General features: G+C 53.6%; 1 protein-coding gene across 18 annotated transcripts in view; it reads left to right on the forward strand.

The window, feature by feature from the left end:
* Positions 1 to 22582, forward strand: part of PACSIN3 (protein kinase C and casein kinase substrate in neurons 3) — a 339753-nt gene that overhangs the window by 197607 nt on the left and 119564 nt on the right. For all 18 annotated transcript variants that reach the window (XM_085646611.1, XM_085646617.1, XM_085646623.1 and 15 more), the window contains 2 exons: positions 10365 to 10462; positions 17919 to 18075. In XM_085646611.1, the coding sequence (XP_085502737.1) occupies positions 10409 to 10462; positions 17919 to 18075 (211 nt within the window). In that variant the 5' untranslated portion in view covers positions 10365 to 10408. The remainder of the gene's footprint in view (positions 1 to 10364; positions 10463 to 17918; positions 18076 to 22582) is intronic.

A 22582-nucleotide genomic window follows, 5' to 3' on the forward strand; every position in this document is an offset into this window, starting at 1 on the left:
GCAGAGGCGTGAGGGCACGCAGGAAGCAGAAATGTTCGGTGGGGCACCAGGGTAAGCTCGCTCTTGGTCCGTCTCTTTCTCCAAGTCAACCTAGACTACCCTGAGCAGTGCAGCAACAAGAAGGCGCCTTAAGCCTCATCCTACCAGCGCAGCACTTGCGTCTCCAAGAAACCAATCCGAAAAGCTGCCAGGTCGATTTAGTAAAAGTCAAAAAGTATTTTGATTAAAATAAATTCCTGACAAAAAATTATTAGCTGCAGAGTTGGGGTTCCTCAGGGACAGTTCCAGTCCACATAGCTTATCCATGCTGTTTGCAGTCAGTGAATGTTCTGTGCAGTACCCTCAGGTGGCCACTGGAGGAGTCTGCCTCCTGCAACAACAGAGCACAGTTCCCAGCTCCTGCTCTTGCCCTCAGTCAAGCTGGAAGGGCTGGGCAGGAGTCAGTTAACTTCTGCAGGCTCTGCCTAATGCTGCCAAACCTCAGAGTAAAAAATTAGCTAGCATTTGCACGCAATTCTATTAAGGACAGGGAGGTGTGGATTATTGCTGCTTTTTTAATTTTTTTTAACTGAAAAAACACGGCAGCCAATGAAAAGCTTTTTAACATTATAGAAAGAACATTTCCAATGGTACTTTGCATATAACGGGGCTCGACAAATCTACTCGACCTCTCGTATTTGCGAGGTAAATTTAAGGAGATCGAGCTATTTTTAGGTCCTACTCGCCCTTTCTGGCGAGTAAGAAAACATACTAACATTTGTCATCTGTCTTTGAAAACGGAGCAAATGTGACAAGATAACAAGATTTAAAGGCCTTTTTATTGCTCACAAAGCAAATGAGCAATAAAGATGCCTTTAAACATTGTTATCTTGTCACATTTGCTCCGCTTTCAGAGACGGAGGTCAAGTAGGTTACTGTTAGGTCGAGGCGATTTTTTAAGGTACTAGACCTGCAGGACTAGTAATATTTTTCAGACTTTTCGAGCCCTGATATAACCATCAATCATGGGCTAGCAGTGCATAGAAGCCGCCATCTTAAGAGCCTCTTTCTTTGCTCCGCACACTCTATTAAATCCAACTGCAATAACGACGAGCATCACTCGTAGGGCCCACTCCAACGGCCATCTAACATGAGCGCAAAAGCTCATACCGGAGCATGAAGTGTCACCCACGATATGAATACTGGACAGGATCCTTCTGTTTTTCGATCTGAACATTGAAGAAAAAGACGAACCGTAAAATTCACATAACACAGACTATATCTACGGGTGGGTCAAATCACAACAATAGTGTGACATTGGGCGGGATAATCCTCGCCTCCGTGTCCTTAATAGAATTGAAAATTCTTGGGGCGAATGCTAGCAAATGTTTTATTCTATTTCAGGACTGGAGGCTCAGATTATTGCTAGTTTATCGCTTATCAAATACAGCAGTAATATCGCCCACACGTTTATAATAAAACTATTTAAATGTAGACTCAGATGACCAATCAGCTGATCTCATAATATCCTGGATAGTGGAACCCAACATAAATGACTTGGAGGGCATAGCCCCCACCATAATGAGCACCAAACACCTCCGTTTCAGTACCATTCCACCTTGATTGATTTTAACCACCGAGCAATTGTGGCAGAGGAAACGGGTTTGAATCTGTTTTTGCAAAGCAATCAACAATTGAGTTGAACCCTCAGGCCGCAAAGTACGAGCGCATTCCTCTGAAGCTCTCAAACCTTGACACGCTCACAATTTAACATTAGCAGGAAATGCATTCTACTCTATACAGCGAGGGAAAGGTTGTCGTTCTGCCAGTGATGGTAAAGGAAACTCTTTAGGACTAAACACTCTACTTGTTAAGTCCAGAACTCTCACATCCGAAGTACGTCTACAGGCAGATCAACAGAGGAGCATAGCCAGCTCAGCTAACAACTGTTTCATAGACACATGAGAATTGTCCGGCCATTGTTCAAAGAGAGCCAGGACCAATGATACATCCCACAAAAATGAATGCTTAGCTTTCGGAGGATTAGCCACCCAGATACCCTTAAGCAGTTTACAAACCACCGGGTGCATATTCAACGGCTTACCATCCACCTGGGTATGGACTCAGAAATGGGCAATTGAAAATTATTCACCAATCTGTTAGACAAACCAGCCGAAACTTTGTCAGACAGAAAATTCACAACGTGGGGTAATTCTGCCCCCACCGGATCCACGTGCTGTTCCAAGCACCAACGCACCCAGCATCGCCACGCTGAAGAATGTCCTTTCCTGGTGGAAGGGGCCCAGGCCTGTTGTATGAAAGTTGAAGCAATGTTTGAAATACCTGCCAATTCCCACTGTTGCCCTAAAGCATCCAGACCATTAGGGACAACCGCTTCGACATTGTCATCCGATGCAGTTCTCCGTGAGGGCCCTGGAGCATTGTCTGAGATGACGGAAGGAGCGGAGGATAATTGCACACAGTTTCCAATAGAATCGGGAACCAAGGCTGGGATTTCCAAAGAGGAGTTACCAACACTACCTCTTCAACTTCGATTGATCTGGGTTGCCACCCTGGGAATGAGAATGGACAGGGCAAATGCATAGTTGAGATTCGTTGACCAGTCTTTTGAAAAAGTATCTGTTGCTTTCGCTAACGCATCTGGTCTCCATCTGGTGAACGTCTCTAACTAGCGATTCAACCTGCAGGTGAAAAGATCTATCGTGCAAGACCCCCAGATCGCTTGCATCTATTGGAACAGACGCGAATGGAGCTGCTAGTCGCTGTAGTCTGTCCGATAACTGAAATTCCAGTCCACCACAGCACTGGGCTGACCCGGAATGTACTCCCCTATCACCGATATCTGATGACCCGGACAATAGTGACAAAAGTCAATTGGCACGACCTCATACCACCTAACTTGTTGATGTATCTCACAACAGATATGTTGTCCATCCTGAAAAGAATGCAAGAAGAAACTGCGTGGGGGAAGAGGGTCCGTATCGCCAAGGATCCTGTCAACAACTCTTGACAGTTGATGTGAAGAGACAATTCTTGGAGAGACCACCTTCTACTGGTGGAGATACGTCTGCAACACGCTCCTCAACCCCACTGGCTTGCATCTGACTCTATTATCACTTCCGGTTGGGACCTGAAGATGGCCCTACTGTTCCAGGCACCCTCGTGTCCCAACCACCAGTGGATTTCTTCCTGTACTTCCTCTGTCAAAGGAATCTGATCGGTATATGACAGACCCTTCTGAATATGCTGAATTTCCAACTGCTGGAGAGCCTGGTAATGACCCAGGAAAATGGCTTGCTTTGAGGATGTCAACAGGTCCACCAAATGGGCAATCACCCTTAAATAAACCACCTGTCAGAGAGCTGAAGTCAGTTCCTTCTTCATATCATGCAATTTCATTTTGGGAATATTCAGCTTGGCCGACTGGGAGTCGATAAACCCTAGAAAGTCCATCATCTGGGACGGACGAGGAATTGACTTGATTCTGTTGATGATGAAACCCAAATCCTGCAAGAGAGAGATTGTCATCTGTAAATGAAGACTGGCCAAGGATTGTGACTGGGCCATGATGAGACTATCGTCCAAGTAGACGATCATGCGTATTCCATGCTCCCTGAGATGGCCTATCACCGGCTTCATCAGCTTGAGGAAACACCATGGTACTAAAGAAAGCCCAAAAGGAAGGACCAAATATTCCAACTATCTGTTCTTCCATCGGAATTGAAGAAATCGCCAGTGAGGAGAAAAGATGGGAATGGTCATATTCGCATCCATGAGGTCCAGCCGGAACATCCAATCCCCTTTCCATTATAGGTCTGTTAACAGATGGATGCCCTCCATCATGAAATGTTTGTACACTGTGAAGTGATTGAAATCTCTCAAATTCAGAACCAAACTCTGACCATCACCCTGTTTCTGAGCCAAGAAGACGCTGCAGCAGAAACCGCGGGCACTGTCTTTGCAATACGCCACTGCATGCTTCTGCAGCAGGTCTTCTATTTCTGCGTCTGTAAAAGAGCACTCTTTTTCGGGAAAAATGTAACCGCTGAGGGGGGAGACACTTGTTGAGGAGTCTTATAAAACTCTAGATGAAACCCCTGAACTGTCTGCAAAACCCCTGCATCTTGAGATAGTCCTCTAATTGTGGAGGAAAAACTGAACACGACCCCCAAAGTCACTTCTCGGGTAATGACTACGCTTACCTGCTGAATTCTGGGATTGAAATCCCGCTCTATGGCTGCCTCGGTTGAAACGGCGTGCAGAGAATCTTTGTCTGGTGTGGTAGAATGTGCCACCCCTGGTGGAGTCCTAATCTCCTCTACCTCGACAGTATCCACCCCGGGAAGACCTTGATAGTAGAAACGGCCTGGCGAGCAGCCTTTGCTTTGCCAGGCCTGGTTAAGCCTGGAAGACCCGTTTGATGTTCGATTGGGCTTTATCCAGTTATGTAAAGTTACCCACATATTTAGACACATCCTTGACAAATTTATCTCCAAAGAGACAGCCCTCGGGCAAGGGCCCGGCTTCGGCCGAAGCAAGCTTGGTAAGATTAGAATCCATTCAGATAAGGATCGATTTACGCTGTTCAGTTGACACAGTGCAATTCATGTTCCCTCCAATAACCATATATTCCGATTTGTCCAGCCAGCTAATATATTGGGATCCACACGAGTGGCCGTCTCCTTGGCCACTTCCAAAATCTTTGCCAAAGGTCCATCCAAGTCCAATAACTTATCCTGACAGCCACGCCAAGAGCTGTCAATACCCTTTTGAGGATCCTTCACAAATATTTTCAAGAAGGTTGGTGTGTTTGGGTCTATTTCTGGGGTTTCTGCGACCTTGTCGGGGATGTCTGGCCTTTGGCAGTCTGCACAAAGGTGGTTACACAACCTTATCAAAACCCTGTCTCAAATTCTCATGAAGGTACTCCGACACTTCGGGAGCTGGGCCCCAATCAGATGAACCTAGATGGACAGTATCCTGAGGGTTAAAGGTAAAGGGATTGGAGAGACTCGCATTGGCAACACGTGGCTTAGCGGAGGCAGATTTATTCGCCTTTTTCTCCTTGGGCGGAATATGATCTGAATGGGGAGAGTCCATATCCTTATCGGTGTGATTCCCATCCTTACGCTTGTGCGGTGCACTCTTGGAAGCCGAGGGGGGCTGAATATCCATGGTCACTCAAATCACCCTAAGGGATTAGCCAGAACGCCTGTGTGAGGCCACCTTAAAGACTTGGCGTTAGCTTTGCAGGGTGCCTCCGAAGAACCTGGCTGGGTTCCGGTGGTGTTGGATTTTGAAAGCCATATCATTTCGCGAAACACCTTAATTGCGCAGTGATAGGTTTAAGGTCTGAGTCGCCATAATGGGGACAGCAGTCACAATAGCCCTGTGGACTGACTGCTGGACAGACAGAAGCATCCAGGGTGTAACTAAGTTATCTACCAAAAGGGATCGCTGCTGTTCCTCATAACAGAACTTGCATCCTTCCTCCTCAAAGAGAACCCAATCTTTCATTGCAATTGATATTTGTTTATTAAATGAAGGGTAAATGCAAAGTCTGTCTACCAAGGATCAGTCCGGGGGGAGCCACCCAACATGCACACAGATCGAACAAACCTATAAAGGCTCTTAGCTCCTCAGTATCCGCTTTATTCACAAAATTATTGCAGCCCCAGAAGTCGAGGATGTTACGAGTCAAAGGGTTTAATTGAGCGTGCACTCGCTCCACAGCCACGCCGGCGTCGGGACGAAGCTGCAGTAAGCGAGGCAGCGGGAAGCCGAGCGTTGAATAAACGCTGCGGCAAGGAGGATAATGGTAGGACTGTGCGTCGCCCAAAACCAGCCCAATTGGGCTACGTCCGTCCACATAAGGCTCAATGTAATTATCAGGCCCAATATTAGGGATGGCAACGATTTCTGTCACGTGGGAGACCGCAAAAATAACCGCTCTGAAGAGCGCATGGTAACAATTCAAGAACTGCTCCCGAAGGCGGGAGGACCGGAGACACTAGCACGGTAGTAACCGCGGAGTGAAGCGTTCACCGCCTGTAGTCGCGCACACAAGAAATCTCACGAATTTGAGATCTGGAAACGGGTAGCTCGTTCACTCAAGGCATGAGTGCGGGGAAGGAGCTAGCCACAAAAGCAATATCCACATTAACCAATATCAGAAAATTAAGAGCCACTTATCTCCGCTCCAAGTAGCAAATAAAGAGGCTCTTAAGATGGCGATGGTTGGCGGTTGTATGCAGTGTTATGGGAAATATGTTTTTATGAGGTTAAAACGTTTTTCATTAGCTGCTGTTTTTACAGTAAAAGAAGCAATATTCTGAGCCTCCGGTGCTGAAATAGAATTCCTTTGGGCGCTGCAGAGGCCTACGAGGGCAGTAGACCTACCCCCTCCACAGCCACATGTGCCCCCCTCCGTGGCCTCATATACCCCCTCACCTGTCTCCAGTTCAGTCCTTAGTGCTGGCCCTACAGGCTTCAGACCGAGGAGACGTACCCCCTCCTTGGTTCCCAGTTCAGTCCTTAGTACTGGCTCTACAGGCTTCAGACCGAGGAGAAGTACCCCCTCCTTGGTTCCCAGTTCAGACCTTAGTACTGGCTCTACAGGCTTCAGACCGAGGAGACGTACCCCCTCCTGTCTCCAGTTCAGTCCCTAGTATAAGCTATACAGGCTTCAGACCGAGGAGACGTACCCCCTCCTTGGTTCCCAGTTCAGTCCTTAGTACTGGCTCTACAGACTTCAGACCCAGGAGACGAGCCCCCTCCTTGGTTCCCAGTTCAGTCCTTAGTACTGGCTCTACAGGCTTCAGACCGAGGAGACGTACCCCCTCCTTGGTTCCCAGTTCAGTCCTTAGTACTGGCCCTACAGGCTTCAGACCGAGGAGACGTGCCCCCTCCTTGGTTCCCAGTTCAGTCCTTAGTACTGGCTCTACAGGCTTCAGACCGAGGAGACGTACCCCCTCCTGTCTCCAGTTCAGTCCTTAGTACTGGCTCCACAGGTTTCAGACCGAGGAGACGTACCCCCTCCTTGGTTCCCAGTTCAGTCCTTAGTACTGGCTCTACAGGCTTCAGACCGAGGAGACGTTCCCCCTCCTGTCTCCAGTTCAGTCCTTTGTACTGGCTCTACTGGCTCTACAGGCTTCAGACCGAGGAGACGTACCCCCTCCTTGGTTCCCAGTTCAGTCCTTTGTACTGGCTCTACAGGCTTCGGACCGAGGAGACATACCCCCTCCTTGGTTCCCAGTTCAGTCCTTAGTACTGGCTCTACAGACTTCAGACCGAGGAGACGAGCCCCCTCCTTGGTTCCCAGTTCAGTCCTTAGTACTGGCCCTACAGGCTTCAGACCGATGAGACGTACCCCCTCCTTGGTTCCCAGTTCAGTCCTTAGTACTGGCTTTACAGGCTTCAGACCGAGGAGACGTGCCCCCTCCTTGGTTCCCAGTTCAGTCCTTAGTACTGGCTCTACAGGCATCAGACCGAGGAGACCTACCCCCTCCTGTCTCCAGTTCAGTCCTTAGTACTGGCTCTACAGGCTTCAGACCGAGGAGACGTACCCCCTGCTTGGTTCCAGTTCAGTCTTTACTACTGGCTCTACAGACTTCAGACCAAGGATACGTATACCCTCTGGGGTCTAGAGTTCTGTCCTTTGAACCAGCTCCACAGTCTTGACCGGAGTCTGTGACCTGGCCTGGCTTCTAAAGCCCTGAGATGGCCTGGCCTGGCTTCTAAAGCCCTGAGATGGCCTGGCCTGGCTTCTAAAGCCCTGAGATGGCCTGGCCTGGCTTCTAAAGCCCTGAGATGGCCCGGCCTGGCTTCTAAAGCCCTGAGATGGCCCGGCCTGGCTTCTAAAACCCTGAGATGGCCCGGCCTGGCTTCTAAAACCCCGAGATGGCCCGGCCTGGCTCCTAAGGCCCCGAGCTGGCCCGGCCTGGCTCCTAAGGCCCCGAGCTGGCCCGGCCTGGCTCCTAAGGCCCCGAGCTGGCCCGGCCTGGCTCCTAAGGCCCCGAGCTGGCCCGGCCTGGCTCCTAAGGCCCCGAGCTGGCCCGGCCTGGCTCCTAAGGCCCCGAGCTGGCCCGGCCTGGCTCCTAAGGCCCCGAGCTGGCCCGGCCTGGCTCCTAAGGCCCCGAGCTGGCCCGGCCTGGCTCCTAAGGCCCTGAGATGGCCCGGCCTGGCTTCTAAAGCCCTGAGATGGCCCGGCCTGGCTTCTAAAGCCCTGAGATGGCCCGGCCTGGCTTCTAAAGCCCTGAGATGGCCCGGCCTGGCTTCTAAAGCCCTGAGATGGCCCGGACTGGCTTCTAAAACCCTGAGATGGCCCGGCCTGGCTCCAAAGGCCCCGAGCTGGCCCGGCCTGGCTCCTAAGGCCCCGAGATGGCCCGGCCCGGCTCCTAACGCCCCGAGATGGCCCGGCCCGGCTCCTAACGCCCCGAGATGGCCCGGCCCGGCTCCTAACGCCCCGAGATGGCCCGGCCCGGCTCCTAACGCCCCGAGATGGCCCGGCCCGGCTCCTAACGCCCCGAGATGGCCCGGCCCGGCTCCTAACGCCCCGAGATGGCCCGGCCCGGCTCCTAACGCCCCGAGATGGCCCGGCCCGGCTCCTAACGCCCCGAGATGGCCCGGCCCGGCTCCTAACGCCCCGAGATGGCCCGGCCCGGCTCCTAACGCCCCGAGATGGCCCGGCCCGGCTCCTAACGCCCCGAGATGGCCCGGCCCGGCTCCTAACGCCCCGAGATGGCCCGGCCCGGCTCCTAACGCCCCGAGATGGCCCGGCCCGGCTCCTAACGCCCCGAGATGGCCCGGCCCGGCTCCTAACGCCCCGAGATGGCCCGGCCCGGCTCCTAACGCCCCGAGATGGCCCGGCCCGGCTCCTAACGCCCCGAGATGGCCCGGCCCGGCTCCTAAAGCTGTTGCTTCCCTCTCGTGGGTACAAAGGGTGGTGTCCCCCAGACTGCTACGGGGACCCCTGATGCAGGCGTCCATGAAGCATCCGCCAAAACCATATATATCTCACTGTAACCTTTAAAGGATCCCTAAAGCAGTGACGGCTCAGACGGGGTAGTGTAAACAGGGGGTATTCCTACTAGCATAGGGTACCTGCTTGCATGCCCAGATGGGGTAGTGTGTACGCAGGGGGAGCTCTCCTGGCATGGGGTGCCCTGCCCAGACGGTGCAGTGTGTATGCAGGGGGAGCTCTCCTGGCATGGGGTGCCCTGCCCAGACGGTGCAGTGTGTATGCAGGGGGAGCTCTCCTGGCATGGGGTGCCCTGCCCAGACGGTGCAGTGTGTATGCAGGGGGAGCTCTCCTGGCATGGGGTGCCCTGCCCAGATGGGGCAGTGTGTACGCAGGGGGAGCTCTCCTGGCATGGGGTGCCCTGCCCAGATGGGGCAGTGTGTATGGGGTGTACGCAGGGGGAGCTCTTCTGGCACGGGGTGCCCTGCCCAGACGGGTCAGTGAGTACGCATGGGGGAGCTCTCCTGGCACGGGGTGCCTGCCCATTAGGGGCAGTGTGTAAGCAGGGGGGGGGGAGCCCTCCTGGCACGGGGTGCCTGCCCAGACGTGCAGCGAGGGGATGGGTGGGTGATGGGGTGATTCGAAGTCTCTGCCAAGAAGAAATGTGGAACCCAATAGGCGGCCTGGCCACGGCAACCGGAAGTGACCACAGCGCCCAAAACAAATATTGTCTAATGCACGGAACATCTTCTGAGGCTCTGCTGACACATGGCAAAGAAGGGGGGGGGGGTAGTCTGGGAGGGAGGGGGGCGCCGGGTGCCCTCATCTGGGGCCTTTCAAAAGTATAGTAACAGGCTGTGAGCTGGTGAGATTGGTTTGTGTGTGATTCTCCCTAACCTGGGGTGAGCTGTGGGACATGTCCTGATGTGTGGCCCCTAGAGAGGGTTCATTCTCTATAGGTGGGGTTTCGGAGCATGTCCTGTTGTGATGGGTGCGGAGGGGGTCTATAGGCTGTGCTGCAGGGCATTTCCTGATGTGTGGGGGGCTATAGGCTGTGCTGCGGGGCATGTCCTGATGTGAAGGGCCCTATAGGCTGGGCTGCAGGGCATTTCCTGATGTGTGGGGGGTGCTTTAGGGTGGGCCGCAGGGCCTGTCCTGTTGTGGTGGGGGGGCTATAGGCTGGGCCGCAGGGCCTGTCCTGTTGTGAGGGGGGGAGGGTGGGGGCTATAGGCTGGCCGCAGCGCCTGTCATTTTGTGGGTAAAGGGGGCTATAGTCTGGCCTGCAGGGCCTGTCCTGTCATAGTGGGGGGGGGGGCATTGGCTGGGCCTATCGTGTGGTGGTGGGGGGAGGGTGGCTATGGACAGGTCAGGAATGCCTCCACTCACCAGGTTACTTTCTTTACAGCCACAGAGACACCTGCAACCATTCTGTGCTGCAAGGGCACCGAGATGCCGACGGAGGTAGAGGCGGGGGGCGAGGCCCCCGGCGGCAGCTTCTTCGAGGTAAGGAGGTCTTTTCATTTATGTGCACGGGCTCCTGGGGGGGGGGGGGGGCTTCTGCTACGGTGATGAGGCTACACAAAGAATGCCATCTCTTGCTTCGTGGGGCTTCCGACGAGTGGGCTCTTGGCGGGGCTTTAAGTGGGCCGTGGAGTGGTTACAAACGGACCCTGAAACCGGTCCCAATGGGGCCCAGTATCCATGTCCTTAACTGTGTCAAGGTGATCCATGACCGCGAGTCGGTGCCTCGTTGTTTCGCATGTTGTACTTCATGGCACTTTTGCTAAGAGTGATGTCTGTTTCCAGAATGCTGGGTTTCTCTGGCATGTTACGTTGTGTGTGGTGCACACTTTGAACAGAGTTGCAGCCCTCAATGTGTGTAAAATGACCCACGATTGTGAGCTCTGGGGTTGAGGCTTCGCAGCGCGTGGTGAGTGCGCCCATTCAAAACCCAGCACCGAGCCTGGTATTGCGCAGTGCCCGGCAAGAGCGCCCATTCAAAACCCAGCACAGAGCCTGGGATTGTGCAGCGCCCGGCAAGAGCGCCCATTCAAAACCCAGCACCGAGCCTGGGATTGTGCAGCGCCTGGCGAGTGCACCCATTCAAAATCCAGCACAAAGCCTGGGATTGTGCAGCGCCCGGCAAGAGCGCCCATTCAAAACCCAGCACAGAGCCTGGGATTGTGCAGCGCCTGGTGAGTGCACCCATTCAAAACCCAGCACAGAGCCTGGGATTGTGCAGCGCCCGGCAAGAGCGCCCATTCAAAACCCAGCACCGAGCCTGGGATTGTGCAGCGCCTGGTGAGTGCACCCATTCAAAACCCAGCACAGAGCCTGAGATTGTGCAGCGCCTGGTGAGTGCCCCCATTCAAAACCCAGCACCGAGGCCTGGGACTGTGCAGCGCCTGGCGAGTGCACCCACTCAAAACCCTGCACAGAGCCTGGGATTGTGCAGCGCCTGGTGAGTGCACCCATTCAAAACCCAGCACCAAGCCTGGGATTGTGCAGCGCCTGGCGAGTGCACCCATTCAAAACCCAGCACAGAGACTGGGATTTTGCAGTGCCTGGTGAGTGCCCGTTCAATACTCGGGACAGAGCCTGGAATTTCGCAGCGTGCCTGGTGAGAGCGCCCATTCAAAACTCAGCACCGAGCCTGGGATTGTGCAGCGCCTGGTGAGTGCTCCCATTCAGAACCGAGCCTGGGCTTGTGCAGCACCTGGCAAGTGCACCCATTCAAAACCCAGCACAGATCCTGGGATTGTGCAGCGCCTGGCGAGTGCACCCATTCAAAACCCAGCACAAAGCCTGGGATTGTGCAGCGCCCGGCAAGAGCACCCATTCAAAACCCAGCACAGAGCCTGGGACTGTGCAGCGCCTGGTGAGTGCACCCATTCAAAACCCAGCACCGAGCCTGGTATTGTGCAGTGCCCGGCAAGAGCACCCATTCAAAACCCAGCACCAAGCCTGGGATTGTGCAGCGCCTGGTGAGTGCACCCATTCCAAACCCTGTACCGAGCCTGAGATTGTGCAGCGCCTGGTGAGTGCCCCCATTCAAAACCCAGCACCGAGGCCTGGGACTGTGCAGCGCCTGGCGAGTGCACCCATTCAAAACCCTGCACAGAGCCTGGGATTGTGCAGCGCCTGGTGAGTGCACCCATTCAAAACCCAGCACAGAGCCTGGGATTGTGCAGCGCCTGGCGAGTGCACCCATTCAAAACCCTGCACAGAGCCTGGGATTGTGCAGCGCCTGGCGAGTGCACCGATTCAAAACCCAGCACAGAGCCTGGGATTGTGCAGCGCCTGGCGAGTGCACCCATTCAAAACCATGCACAGAGCCTGGGATTGTGCAGCGCCTGGTGAGTGCACCCATTCAAAACCCAGCACCAAGCCTGGGATTGTGCAGCGCCTGGCGAGTGCACCCATTCAAAACCCAGCACAGAGACTGGGATTTTGCAGTGCCTGGTGAGTGCCCGTTCAATACTCGGGACAGAGCCTGGAATTTCGCAGCGTGCCTGGTGAGAGCGCCCATTCAAAACCCATTACCGAGCCTGAGATTGTGCAGCGCCTGGTGAGTGCCCCTATTCAAAACCCAGCACCGAGGCCTGGGACTGTGCAGCGCCCGGCGAGAGCCACCCTTTCAAAACCCAGCACTGAGGCCTGGGATTGTGCAGCGCCTGGCGAGTGCACCCATTCAAAACCCTGCACAGAGCCTGGGATTGTGCAGCGCCTGGTGAGTACACCCATTCAAAACCCAGCACTGAGGCCTGGGATTGTGCAGCGCCTGGTGAGTGCACCCATTCAAAACTCAGCACCGAGCCTGGGATTGTGCAGCGCCTGGTGAGTGCACCCATTCAGAACCGAGCCTGGGTTTGTGCAGCACCTGGCGAGTGCACCCATTCAAAACCCAGCACAGAGCCTGGGATTGTGCAGCGCCTGGTGAGTGCACCCATTCAAAACCCAGCACCGAGCCTGGGATTGTGCAGCGCCTGGCGAGTGCACCCATTCAAAACCCAGCACCGAGACTGGGATTGTGCAGTGCCTGGCGAGTGCACCCATTCAAAATCGAGCCTGGGCTTGTGCAGCACCTGGCGAGTGCACCCATTCAAAACCCAGCACAGAGCCTGGGATTGTGCAGTGCCTGGTGAGTGCACCCATTCAAAACCCAGCACCGAGCCTGGGATTGTGCAGCGCCTGGCGAGTGCACCCATTCAAAACCCAGCACCAAGCCTGGGATTGTGCAGCGCCTGGTGAGTGCACCCATTCAAAACCCAGCACTGAGCCTGGGATTGTGCAGCGCCTGGCGAGTGCACCCATTCAAAACCCAGCACTGAGCCTGGGATTGTGCAGCGCCTGGTGAGTGCACCCATTCAAAACCCAGCACAGAGCCTGGGATTGTGCAGCGCCTGGTGAGTGCACCCATTCAAAACCCAGCACAGAGCCTGGGATTGTGCAGCGCCTGGTGAGTGCCCCTATTCAAAACCCAGCACCGAGGCCTGGGACTGTGCAGCGCCCGGCGAGAGCCACCCTTTCAAAACCCAGCACTGAGGCCTGGGATTGTGCAGCGCCTGGCGAGTGCACCCATCCAAAACCCTGCACAGAGCCTGGGATTGTGCAGCGCCTGGTGAGTGCACCCATTCAAAACCCTGCACAGAGCCTGGGATTGTGCAGCGCCTGGCGAGTACACCCATTCAAAACCCTGCACAGAGCCTGGGATTGTGCAGCGCCTGGTGAGTGCACCCATTCAAAACCCAGCACAGAGCCTGGGATTGTGCAGTGCCTGGTGACTGCACCCATTCAAAACCCAGCACCGAGCCTGGGATTGTGCAGTGCCTGGTGAGTGCACCCATTCAAAACCCAGCACCGAGCCTGGGATTGTGCAGCGCCTGGTGAGTGCCCATTCAATACTCTGCACAGAGCCTGGAATTTCGCAGCGCGCCTGCGATTTCGTAGGGCGCCTGGGAGTCTGCAGTGCCTGGTGAGAGCGCCCATTCAAAACCCAGAACCGAGGCCTGGGATTGGGCAGTGCCTGGTGAGAGCGCCCATTCAAAACCCAGCACTGAGCCTGGGATTGTGCAGTGCCTGGTGAGAGCACCCATTCAAAACCCAGCACTGAGCCTGGGATTGTGCAGCGCCTGGCGAGTGCACCCATTCAAAACCCAGCACTGAGCCTGGGATTGTGCAGCGCCTGGTGAGTGCACCCATTCAAAACCCAGCACAGAGCCTGGGATTGTGCAGCGCCTGGTGAGTGCACCCATTCAAAACCCAGCACAGAGCCTGGGATTGTGCAGCGCCTGGTGAGTGCCCCTATTCAAAACCCAGCACCGAGGCCTGGGACTGTGCAGCGCCCGGCGAGAGCCACCCTTTCAAAACCCAGCACTGAGGCCTGGGATTGTGCAGCGCCTGGCGAGTGCACCCATCCAAAACCCTGCACAGAGCCTGGGATTGTGCAGCGCCTGGTGAGTGCACCCATTCAAAACCCTGCACAGAGCCTGGGATTGTGCAGCGCCTGGCGAGTACACCCATTCAAAACCCTGCACAGAGCCTGGGATTGTGCAGCGCCTGGTGAGTGCACCCATTCAAAACCCAGCACAGAGCCTGGGATTGTGCAGTGCCTGGTGACTGCACCCATTCAAAACCCAGCACCGAGCCTGGGATTGTGCAGTGCCTGGTGAGTGCACCCATTCAAAACCCAGCACCGAGCCTGGGATTGTGCAGCGCCTGGTGAGTGCCCATTCAATACTCTGCACAGAGCCTGGAATTTCGCAGCGCGCCTGCGATTTCGTAGGGCGCCTGGGAGTCTGCAGTGCCTGGTGAGAGCGCCCATTCAAAACCCAGAACCGAGGCCTGGGATTGGGCAGCGCCTGGTGAGAGCGCCCATTCAAAACCCTGCACCGAGGCCTGGGATTGGGCAGCGCCTGGTGAGAGCGTCCATTCAAAACCCAGCACCGAGGCCTGGGATTGGGTAACTATCTACTTGGCGGGGATACGGGTAGTAACTATCTACTAGACAGGGACACAGGTAGTAACTATCTACTAAACAGGGAGACAGGTAGTAACTATCTACTAAACGGGGACACAGGTAGTAACTATCTACTAGACCGGGACACAGGTAGTAACTATCTACTAGACCGGGACACAAGTAGTAACTATCAACTAGACAGGGACACGGGTAGTAACTATCTAATTGGCTGGGAAATGGGTAGTAACTATCTACTTTGCAGGCACACCGGTAGTAACTAGACAGGGACACGGGTAGTAACTAGCTACTTGGCAGGGACACAAGTAGAAACTACTGAACAGGGACACAGGTAGTAACTACCTACTTTGCAGGGACACAGGTAGTAACTATCTACTTGGCAGGGACTACTTGGCAGCAACACAGGTAGTAACTAGCTACTAAACACAGGTAGTAACTATCTACTTGGCAAGAACACATAGTAACTCTCTACTTGGCATGGACACAGGTAGTAACTATCTACTTGGTAGGGACACAGGTGGCAACTATCTACTTGGCAGGGACACAGGGAGTAACTATCTACTAGGCAGAGACATGGGTAGTAAGTATCTACTAAACAGGGACATCAGTAGTAAGTATCTACTAAACAGGGACACAGGTAGTAAGGATCTACTAGACCGGGACACAGGTAGTAACTACCTACTTGGCAGGGACACAGGTAGTAACTACCTACTTGGCAGGGACACAGGTAGTAACTACCTACTTGTCAGGGATACAGGTAGTAACTATCTACTGAACAGGGACACAGGTAGTAACTACCTACTTGGCAGGGACACAGGTAGTAACTACCTACTTGGCAGGGACACAGGTAGTAACTACCTACTTGGCAGGGACACAGGTAGTAACTACCTACTTGGCAGGGACACAGGTAGTAACTACCTACTTGGCAGGGACACAGGTAGTAACTACCTACTTGGCAGGGACACAGGTAGTAACTATCTACTAAACAGTAGTAACTATCTACTAAACAGAGACACAGGTAGTAACTATCTACTAGACTGGGACACGGGTAGTAACAAGCTACTAGACGGGGACACGGGTAGTAACAAGCTACTAGACGGGAACACGGGTAGTAACAAGCTACTAGACGGGGACACAGGTAGTAACAAGCTACTAGACGGGGACACGGGTAGTAACAAGCTACTAGACAGGGACACAGGTAGTAACTATCTACTAAACAGTAGTAACTAGCTACTAAACAGGTACACAGGTAGTAACTATCTACTAGGCAGGGACACATGTCGTAACTACTAGACGGGGACACGGGTATTAACTACTAGACGGGGACACAGGTAGTAACTAACTTCTAGATGGGGACACAGATAGTAACTATCTACTAGACGGGGACACAGGTAGTACCAATCTACTAGATGGGGACACAGGTAGTACCAATCTACTAGACGGGGACACAGGTAGTAACTATCTACTAGACGGGGACACAGGTAGTACCAATCTACTAGATGGGGACACAGGTAGTACCAATCTACTAGACGGGGACACGGGTAGTAACTATCTACTAGACGGGGACACGGGTGGTAACTATCTACTAGACGGGGACACGGGTAGTAACTATCTACTAGACGGGGACACGGGTAGTAACTATCTACTAGACGGGGACACGGGTAGTAACTGTCTACTAGACGGGGACACGGGTAGTAACAAGCTACTAGACGTGGACACGGGTAGTAACTGTCTACTAGACGGGGACACGGGTAGTAACTATCTACTAGACGGGGACCAGGGTTGTACCAATCTACTAGATGGGGACACAGGTAGTAACTATCTACTAGACGGGGGCACGGATAGTAACTATCTACTAGACGGGGACACAGGTAGTAACTATCTACTAGACGGGGACACGGGTAGTAACAAGCTACTAGACTGGGACACAGGTAGTAACTACTAAACAGGGACACAGTAACTATCTTCTAGATTGGGACACAGGTAGTAACTATCTACTAGACGGGAACACAGGTGGCACCCTCTTGGTTGGAGTGCACGTCCACCAGGTGCCAGCCGTCCGAGCCCTGGTGCTGCGGCTGCTCACAATGTTGAGGTCACTGGTGGTCGTGGTATCTGAGTGGTGCTGCGTTACCTACAGCACGTGCACCCCCCCCCCCCCCCCCCCCCCCCCCCCCCCAGACACCAGGGGGGGGAGGGGGGGGTGGTAACAAGACCTGAGGGGGCCTCCCTGCAGAGTGCATGGAGCCTCCCTGCAGAGTGCATGGAGCCCCCCCCCGACTCACTTAGGACCTCATAGGCATGGGTACTGTGCTGAGGGGCCCCCATGCAGGCCGGCACCCTCAGCCCCACACTCCTAGGGTCTTTGTTACACCACTGCCCAGACACAGCCGCCATGGCACTATGTGTTGATGAGTTGAGAGTATGACCCCAAGTGTTTGCACTGTGTGTCCTGGGTCTCCTCTGGTTGTTGTGCGGTAGATCATGGGACTTTTCTTGCAGGTACTCATGGTGCCCCTCTGTCTCCTCTGGGTGGCGTGCGCCAGATCATGGGACCCGGACTTTTCTCGGGGGTACCCACGGTACCCCTCGGTCTCCTCTGGGTGGCGTGCGCCAGATCATGGGACCCGGGACTTTTCTCGCAGGTACTCATGGTGCCCCTCGGTCTCCTCTGGTTGGCGTGCGCCAGATCATGGGACCCGGGACTTTTCTCGCAGGTACCCATGGTGCCCCTCGGTCTCCTCTGGTTGGCGTGCGCCAGATCATGGGACCCGGGACTTTTCTCGCAGGTACCCATGGTGCCCCTCGGTCTCCTCTGGGTGGCGTGCGCCAGATCATTGGACCCGGGACTTTTCTCGCAGGTACCCATGGTGTCCCTCGGTCTCCCCAGGTTCTCGTCTACCAGGAGCTTGGACATGGCACAGAAGGCCTTGCAGGATTCCCACCTCAGGATGACCTTATGTACCCCTTTGCACTTTCTAGGCTGGCAGCTACCGTCACACGGTGAAACGGATCAATGATGGCAACAAACTGTGCAACGAGCTGGTCTCCTGCTTCCAAGAACGCGCCAAGATCGAGAGGAGCTACGCGCAGCAGCTGGCGGACTGGTCACGCAAGTGGAGGACGACGGTGGAGAAAGGTGAGCCTGATGCCCAGGGAGGGCTGGCTTGGGTGGGTTGGGTAGGGTTACCCGCCTCATATTCAGGACTGAGGCTCTAGGGTTGGACATGGTCATTGGGTCACTGGGCGTCGAGTGTTGACGCTCCGTCACTGGAGCCCAGGGTTTCTCTGGCTCAGGTGTGTGCTAATGTTCAAATCTTGTAGAGGTTTTTCCGAGCAGAGTTTTCCATTCCCAGTCACTAATGTTCTCCTCTCCCTGGGGAGGGGTTATTACATTCACTTGTTGCTATAGCGCCAATGCCTTCATTTCACTCGTCAACGCGCTAAGCATGCTGGAGGAGCACGGCTTGCTGAATGTCTTGGTCACAGTAGGCACTGCACGTGCCTCTCCCCACCCTTTCTCTGCATTTCCCCCTGGGTTGGTCTGGGTGGAAATGCCGTGTAGGTGAAGCCTACGAGACAGTGCGCGGTTTGTTGCGAGATTGTGGGTTTATCAAGAGGGTGTGCAGGGACTTGAAGTCTGTCCGTTACTTACCATTGGTCGGCTTTACTGTCCCACTCCTTTCCCTGCTTCTTATTTGATGGCTTGTCCATCAATCTTGCATTTGTTCCTCCCCTGGAGCATTGCCTCTTTGCAATGTGTTTGATTACCCGGTTCTCATGCTCGCTTTTTTCTTTTTTTCTATCCCCATGAGAGTCAGAGTGCATGTGTTTTCCGCCTCTCTCGCTCCCTCGTGATATTCCCATTTCCTCATTCGCGCTTGCCTGTCACTGACTCTTCCCAACGTGCCATCCGCGTTGCTTCCCCCCACCCATGTCCTCCTGTCACTCTTAGCTGTTACATCTTCTCCCCACCCCCGCGTCCCCTTGTTGCTTCTTCGCCCCCCCTTCCCCCCCCCCAACTGCTTTGAATTGCTCTCTAGCCCTTTGCTTATTCTCTCAACCCCGGTCCTCTGTTACTTTCCGCCCCTGTCCCCGACCCATGCCTTTCTCTCACCCATTGCTTCGCCTCCCCCAACCATCTCCCTGTTGCGCCCCACCATCTCCCCTTCTCCCCCACCCTTTGCGGTGCTTCCCCCCCACCCTTTGTGGTACTTCCCCCCCACCCTTTGTGATGCTCCCCCCCCCACCCTTTGTGGTACTTCCCCCCCCACCCTTTGTGGTGCTCCCCCCCCACCCTTTGCGGTGCTTCCCCCCTACCCTTTGCGGTGCTCCCCCCCACCCTTTGCGGTGCTTCCCCCCCCACCCTTTGCGGTGCTTTGGCATTCCGGTCACAACAGTGGTATCTGGCCGGAGCCACCACACGCCCCTTGGGTCAGACGGTGGCATTTGAAGCGAGTCCATGAGCGGAGTTGGCGGCATTTCTATGAGAGTCAGTGTGTGGGGGGTGATTCCAAGGGTGTGTGGGGGCAGGACGCTGCTCGTATTGTCCGGTCTCCCTCTAACCCTTGAGATGCATGAACCTAGGATGTAAACCCCTGAGGCTACTGCTTGCAGTGCTGCCAACGACATGGGTGGGTGGCATCCCATCGTCCCTGCTCCATCCCGACCCCTCAGAAGTAGTATCGAGACTCGAAAGTAATCCCATTGATTTAACTATAGGTGACCGCCTCATATGTGCTGCGTTGGAACTCGTCTTCCAACTATTAACAACTAGACGGAGAGAGGTTGGCCTACTTCATTGGCAGTCAAGAGTCTTGGCTTGCTCTAGGGATCTGTGAATTGTTGAGTTATTTCCAGATGCAATAACCGAAAGCTCAGAGCTGCCCCCAGATACTGGTCGGTGGCACCCTATAGGAAGCCTAGAATTCTATTTTACATTGTTAGGCAGCGCTCTTAACTATGTAGGCCACGCCTTTTGGAAACGATTGTATTGGGCAATGCCGGTTTTGTGGACCCCCACTTTTCTAATCCCACTTAAACCCCTGTTTTTGTTTCTAGAAGAGTGAGTCTGCTACCTCATGATTGTCTCTTCTAATGCAGGGACTGTTCTCTGTTATTCTTAGAGGAGGCTGAATTCATGAATAGATTGATGTGTTTCGTAACCATGGTTTCACACAAGGTGAACAGACAGTTCAGGAACTTCCCCTTTCTTGTTCATGGATTACTTCTGCTCACTGCTGTTTCTGCTTTTTGTATTCCTTTTTATTGCCTTTACATTATTTTATTAAGCACACAGTGTATTATTACTTTTGTTAAACTTGTTGCTCTGTGTGACTTCATGGACCCAGCTCTCTGTGATTTCACTGACCCCGCTCCCCTTCTGACTTTACAGACCCTACCCAGCTTTCGGAATGCTGTAATGCACACCCTACACTACATTGGGTGCAGCTGATTGTAACCTGCACTGTCCCGGCCCTCTGAACTCTACGGGCACCTTGCGATTGTACTTAAACATGCGTATCATCGTGCATGCCAAAATGTGTTCAATTCTTATTGATTCATTGTTGTATTTTATATCGCATGGACATGGCTCCAGGGTATCGGAGGCCTTTGCGAGAGTACAGCTACCAAAAACATGGCAAGAATTTATATTGAGATACAACGCAAGAGAAGTGAAAGTGAGAAACGGACAGTGTGCGTGCTAGATCATAGGTTTTAGCCCATGTATAGAATTCTCCTTTCCCTCCACATATCTGATACTGTGCTGTGTTTCTCGGTGGCTTTGTTTGCTGTGTGCCCCATGGCACCCTGTGCATCAGTGAAACACAGGGTCTCTCCTAGGCGCGAGCCTTTGCTTCCCCCTCACCAATTGGTTTGCGGCCAGCGCGCGCTGCCGAGTGGTGTAAGATCCCAGAAGCTAGCGTTAATTGAACACTAGGTTTACTACCAAGGCCATAAATCATGCCCCCTGCTCTGCTGTCAGGCTGGAGGTGAATCGGACGCTGCCCTTATTAGGCGCTCTCCTTTCCAGGTGGCGAGCCAGCCCAGCGCCTCGGGTAACCCCTGATGACAGGCTCGTCCTCAAGCGGACGTGCCTTTCTCTGTAAACACGTCTAAATGTTGTTCAGCCCAGCATTCAGTTGTGCTTGTATGCCTTTTGAAGAAGGCATCTTGCTCGACTACAACATAACAGCCGTTCCTGACTGGTCATTCTGGCGCCATAAAAGTGCCTCGCAGCTTTAGTTAGCACGTTCCATACAGCACTAAAATTACCTTTTGGAAACCTGAAAGCTTGACCGCCCCAGAATCTGTGCTGTTTGTGAATGCTTTCTGTTATTGCACGGGAGCGAGTATCATCTTAAATGCAAAGCTATTAGTCATCAATCGATCTGTGTGGGTGGGGGGGGGGAGATTCCTTATTAGCGTGCTGTGGTTGGTATCAGGACCTTTGTGCTTTTGGGTGCCTGGCCAGCAATCTGTAGCAACAGGAAAACTTAAAGCCCAAACAAGGTGGCCTTACTGCCACAAGTGAACCTCTGAAATATGACCATCCGAGCAGATCATCAGCTACTGAGAAAAAGACAAGCGCTGCCCGCAGCCGCGAAAGTTAGAGCGACGTGCTGGTTTTCCTTCCCAGTAGTAGTAGTAATGAAGTTTCAGTGGAGCGCGGCCGAATGTCCATGGACAGCCTTTACCTTGCGGGAGCGAGCAGCGCCAGGTGCGATAATTGCTAACAGTGGCGCCACTGCTCGCTACCGCAAGGGAAACCCGTACATGCACAAGTACTAATAGGAAACAGTGCAAAACATGCACGAGTTTCCCAGAAAGTACGGAGCGATTCCAAGAGGTCATCTCCTAAGCAGCGCTTGCGCGCTGCGTAGGCGAGACCTTAAAAAGGGGGTGGGTGTTAAAAAAAAAAAAAAAAAAAAATGCACAGATTAGTTCACACTGGTGAAACAAACATGAAAACAAGTGAGGCAACTTCTGCTCAGACCCCCTGCCTCCGCTCAGTATGCACACATTAATGGGAAGGCCCAGCGAGAGTAAGGGAGTGGCACCTCTGCCGTTGATAAGAGAGGTAATGGACGCCCATCTGCCTCCAGAAAGGCCCCTCAGGCACCCACTGGGCTGCTGGTGGCATTGAACAACGCAGAAAGCGCCCAAATCGGCCCCCCAGGCAGCTAAAAAAAGCAGCCCACAGCTGGAGCTCGGATACCGGCCTCTTGGGCATTGCCCGAGTGCTCGCGTTACCAATCCGACGCTGCAACTGCACACAGGGCACATACACGACCCACCTTGTCTCGACGGAGTTCAAAGCCGCTTACAGAGGAAGAAGGGCTCTGGTCTGCTTGTGTGGCGAGGGTCTTCATAGGGTCTTTGTGGTGCAAGGCCAGGTCTGAGGAGTTTAGTTATTTTATTTTTTTATTTAATGCATTTTTATATAGTGCAGACTTTACTCGAAGGTGTCAGAGCTCTGAACAATAGAACCAGTTATGTTACATGAGAGAAATGTTACAAAATAGAACGTTACAAAAATAAACAGGAGACGAGAAGAGGTAGGATTAAACCATAGAAGGCAAGAACACAATATCAAACACATCAAAGAAGGGTGAGGAATGTACAAGAAAATATTGCAAATTTAC

Source organism: Triturus cristatus, chromosome 3_1 (genome assembly GCF_964204655.1).
Source record: "Triturus cristatus chromosome 3_1, aTriCri1.1, whole genome shotgun sequence".
Classification (NCBI taxonomy): Eukaryota; Metazoa; Chordata; class Amphibia; order Caudata; family Salamandridae; genus Triturus; species Triturus cristatus.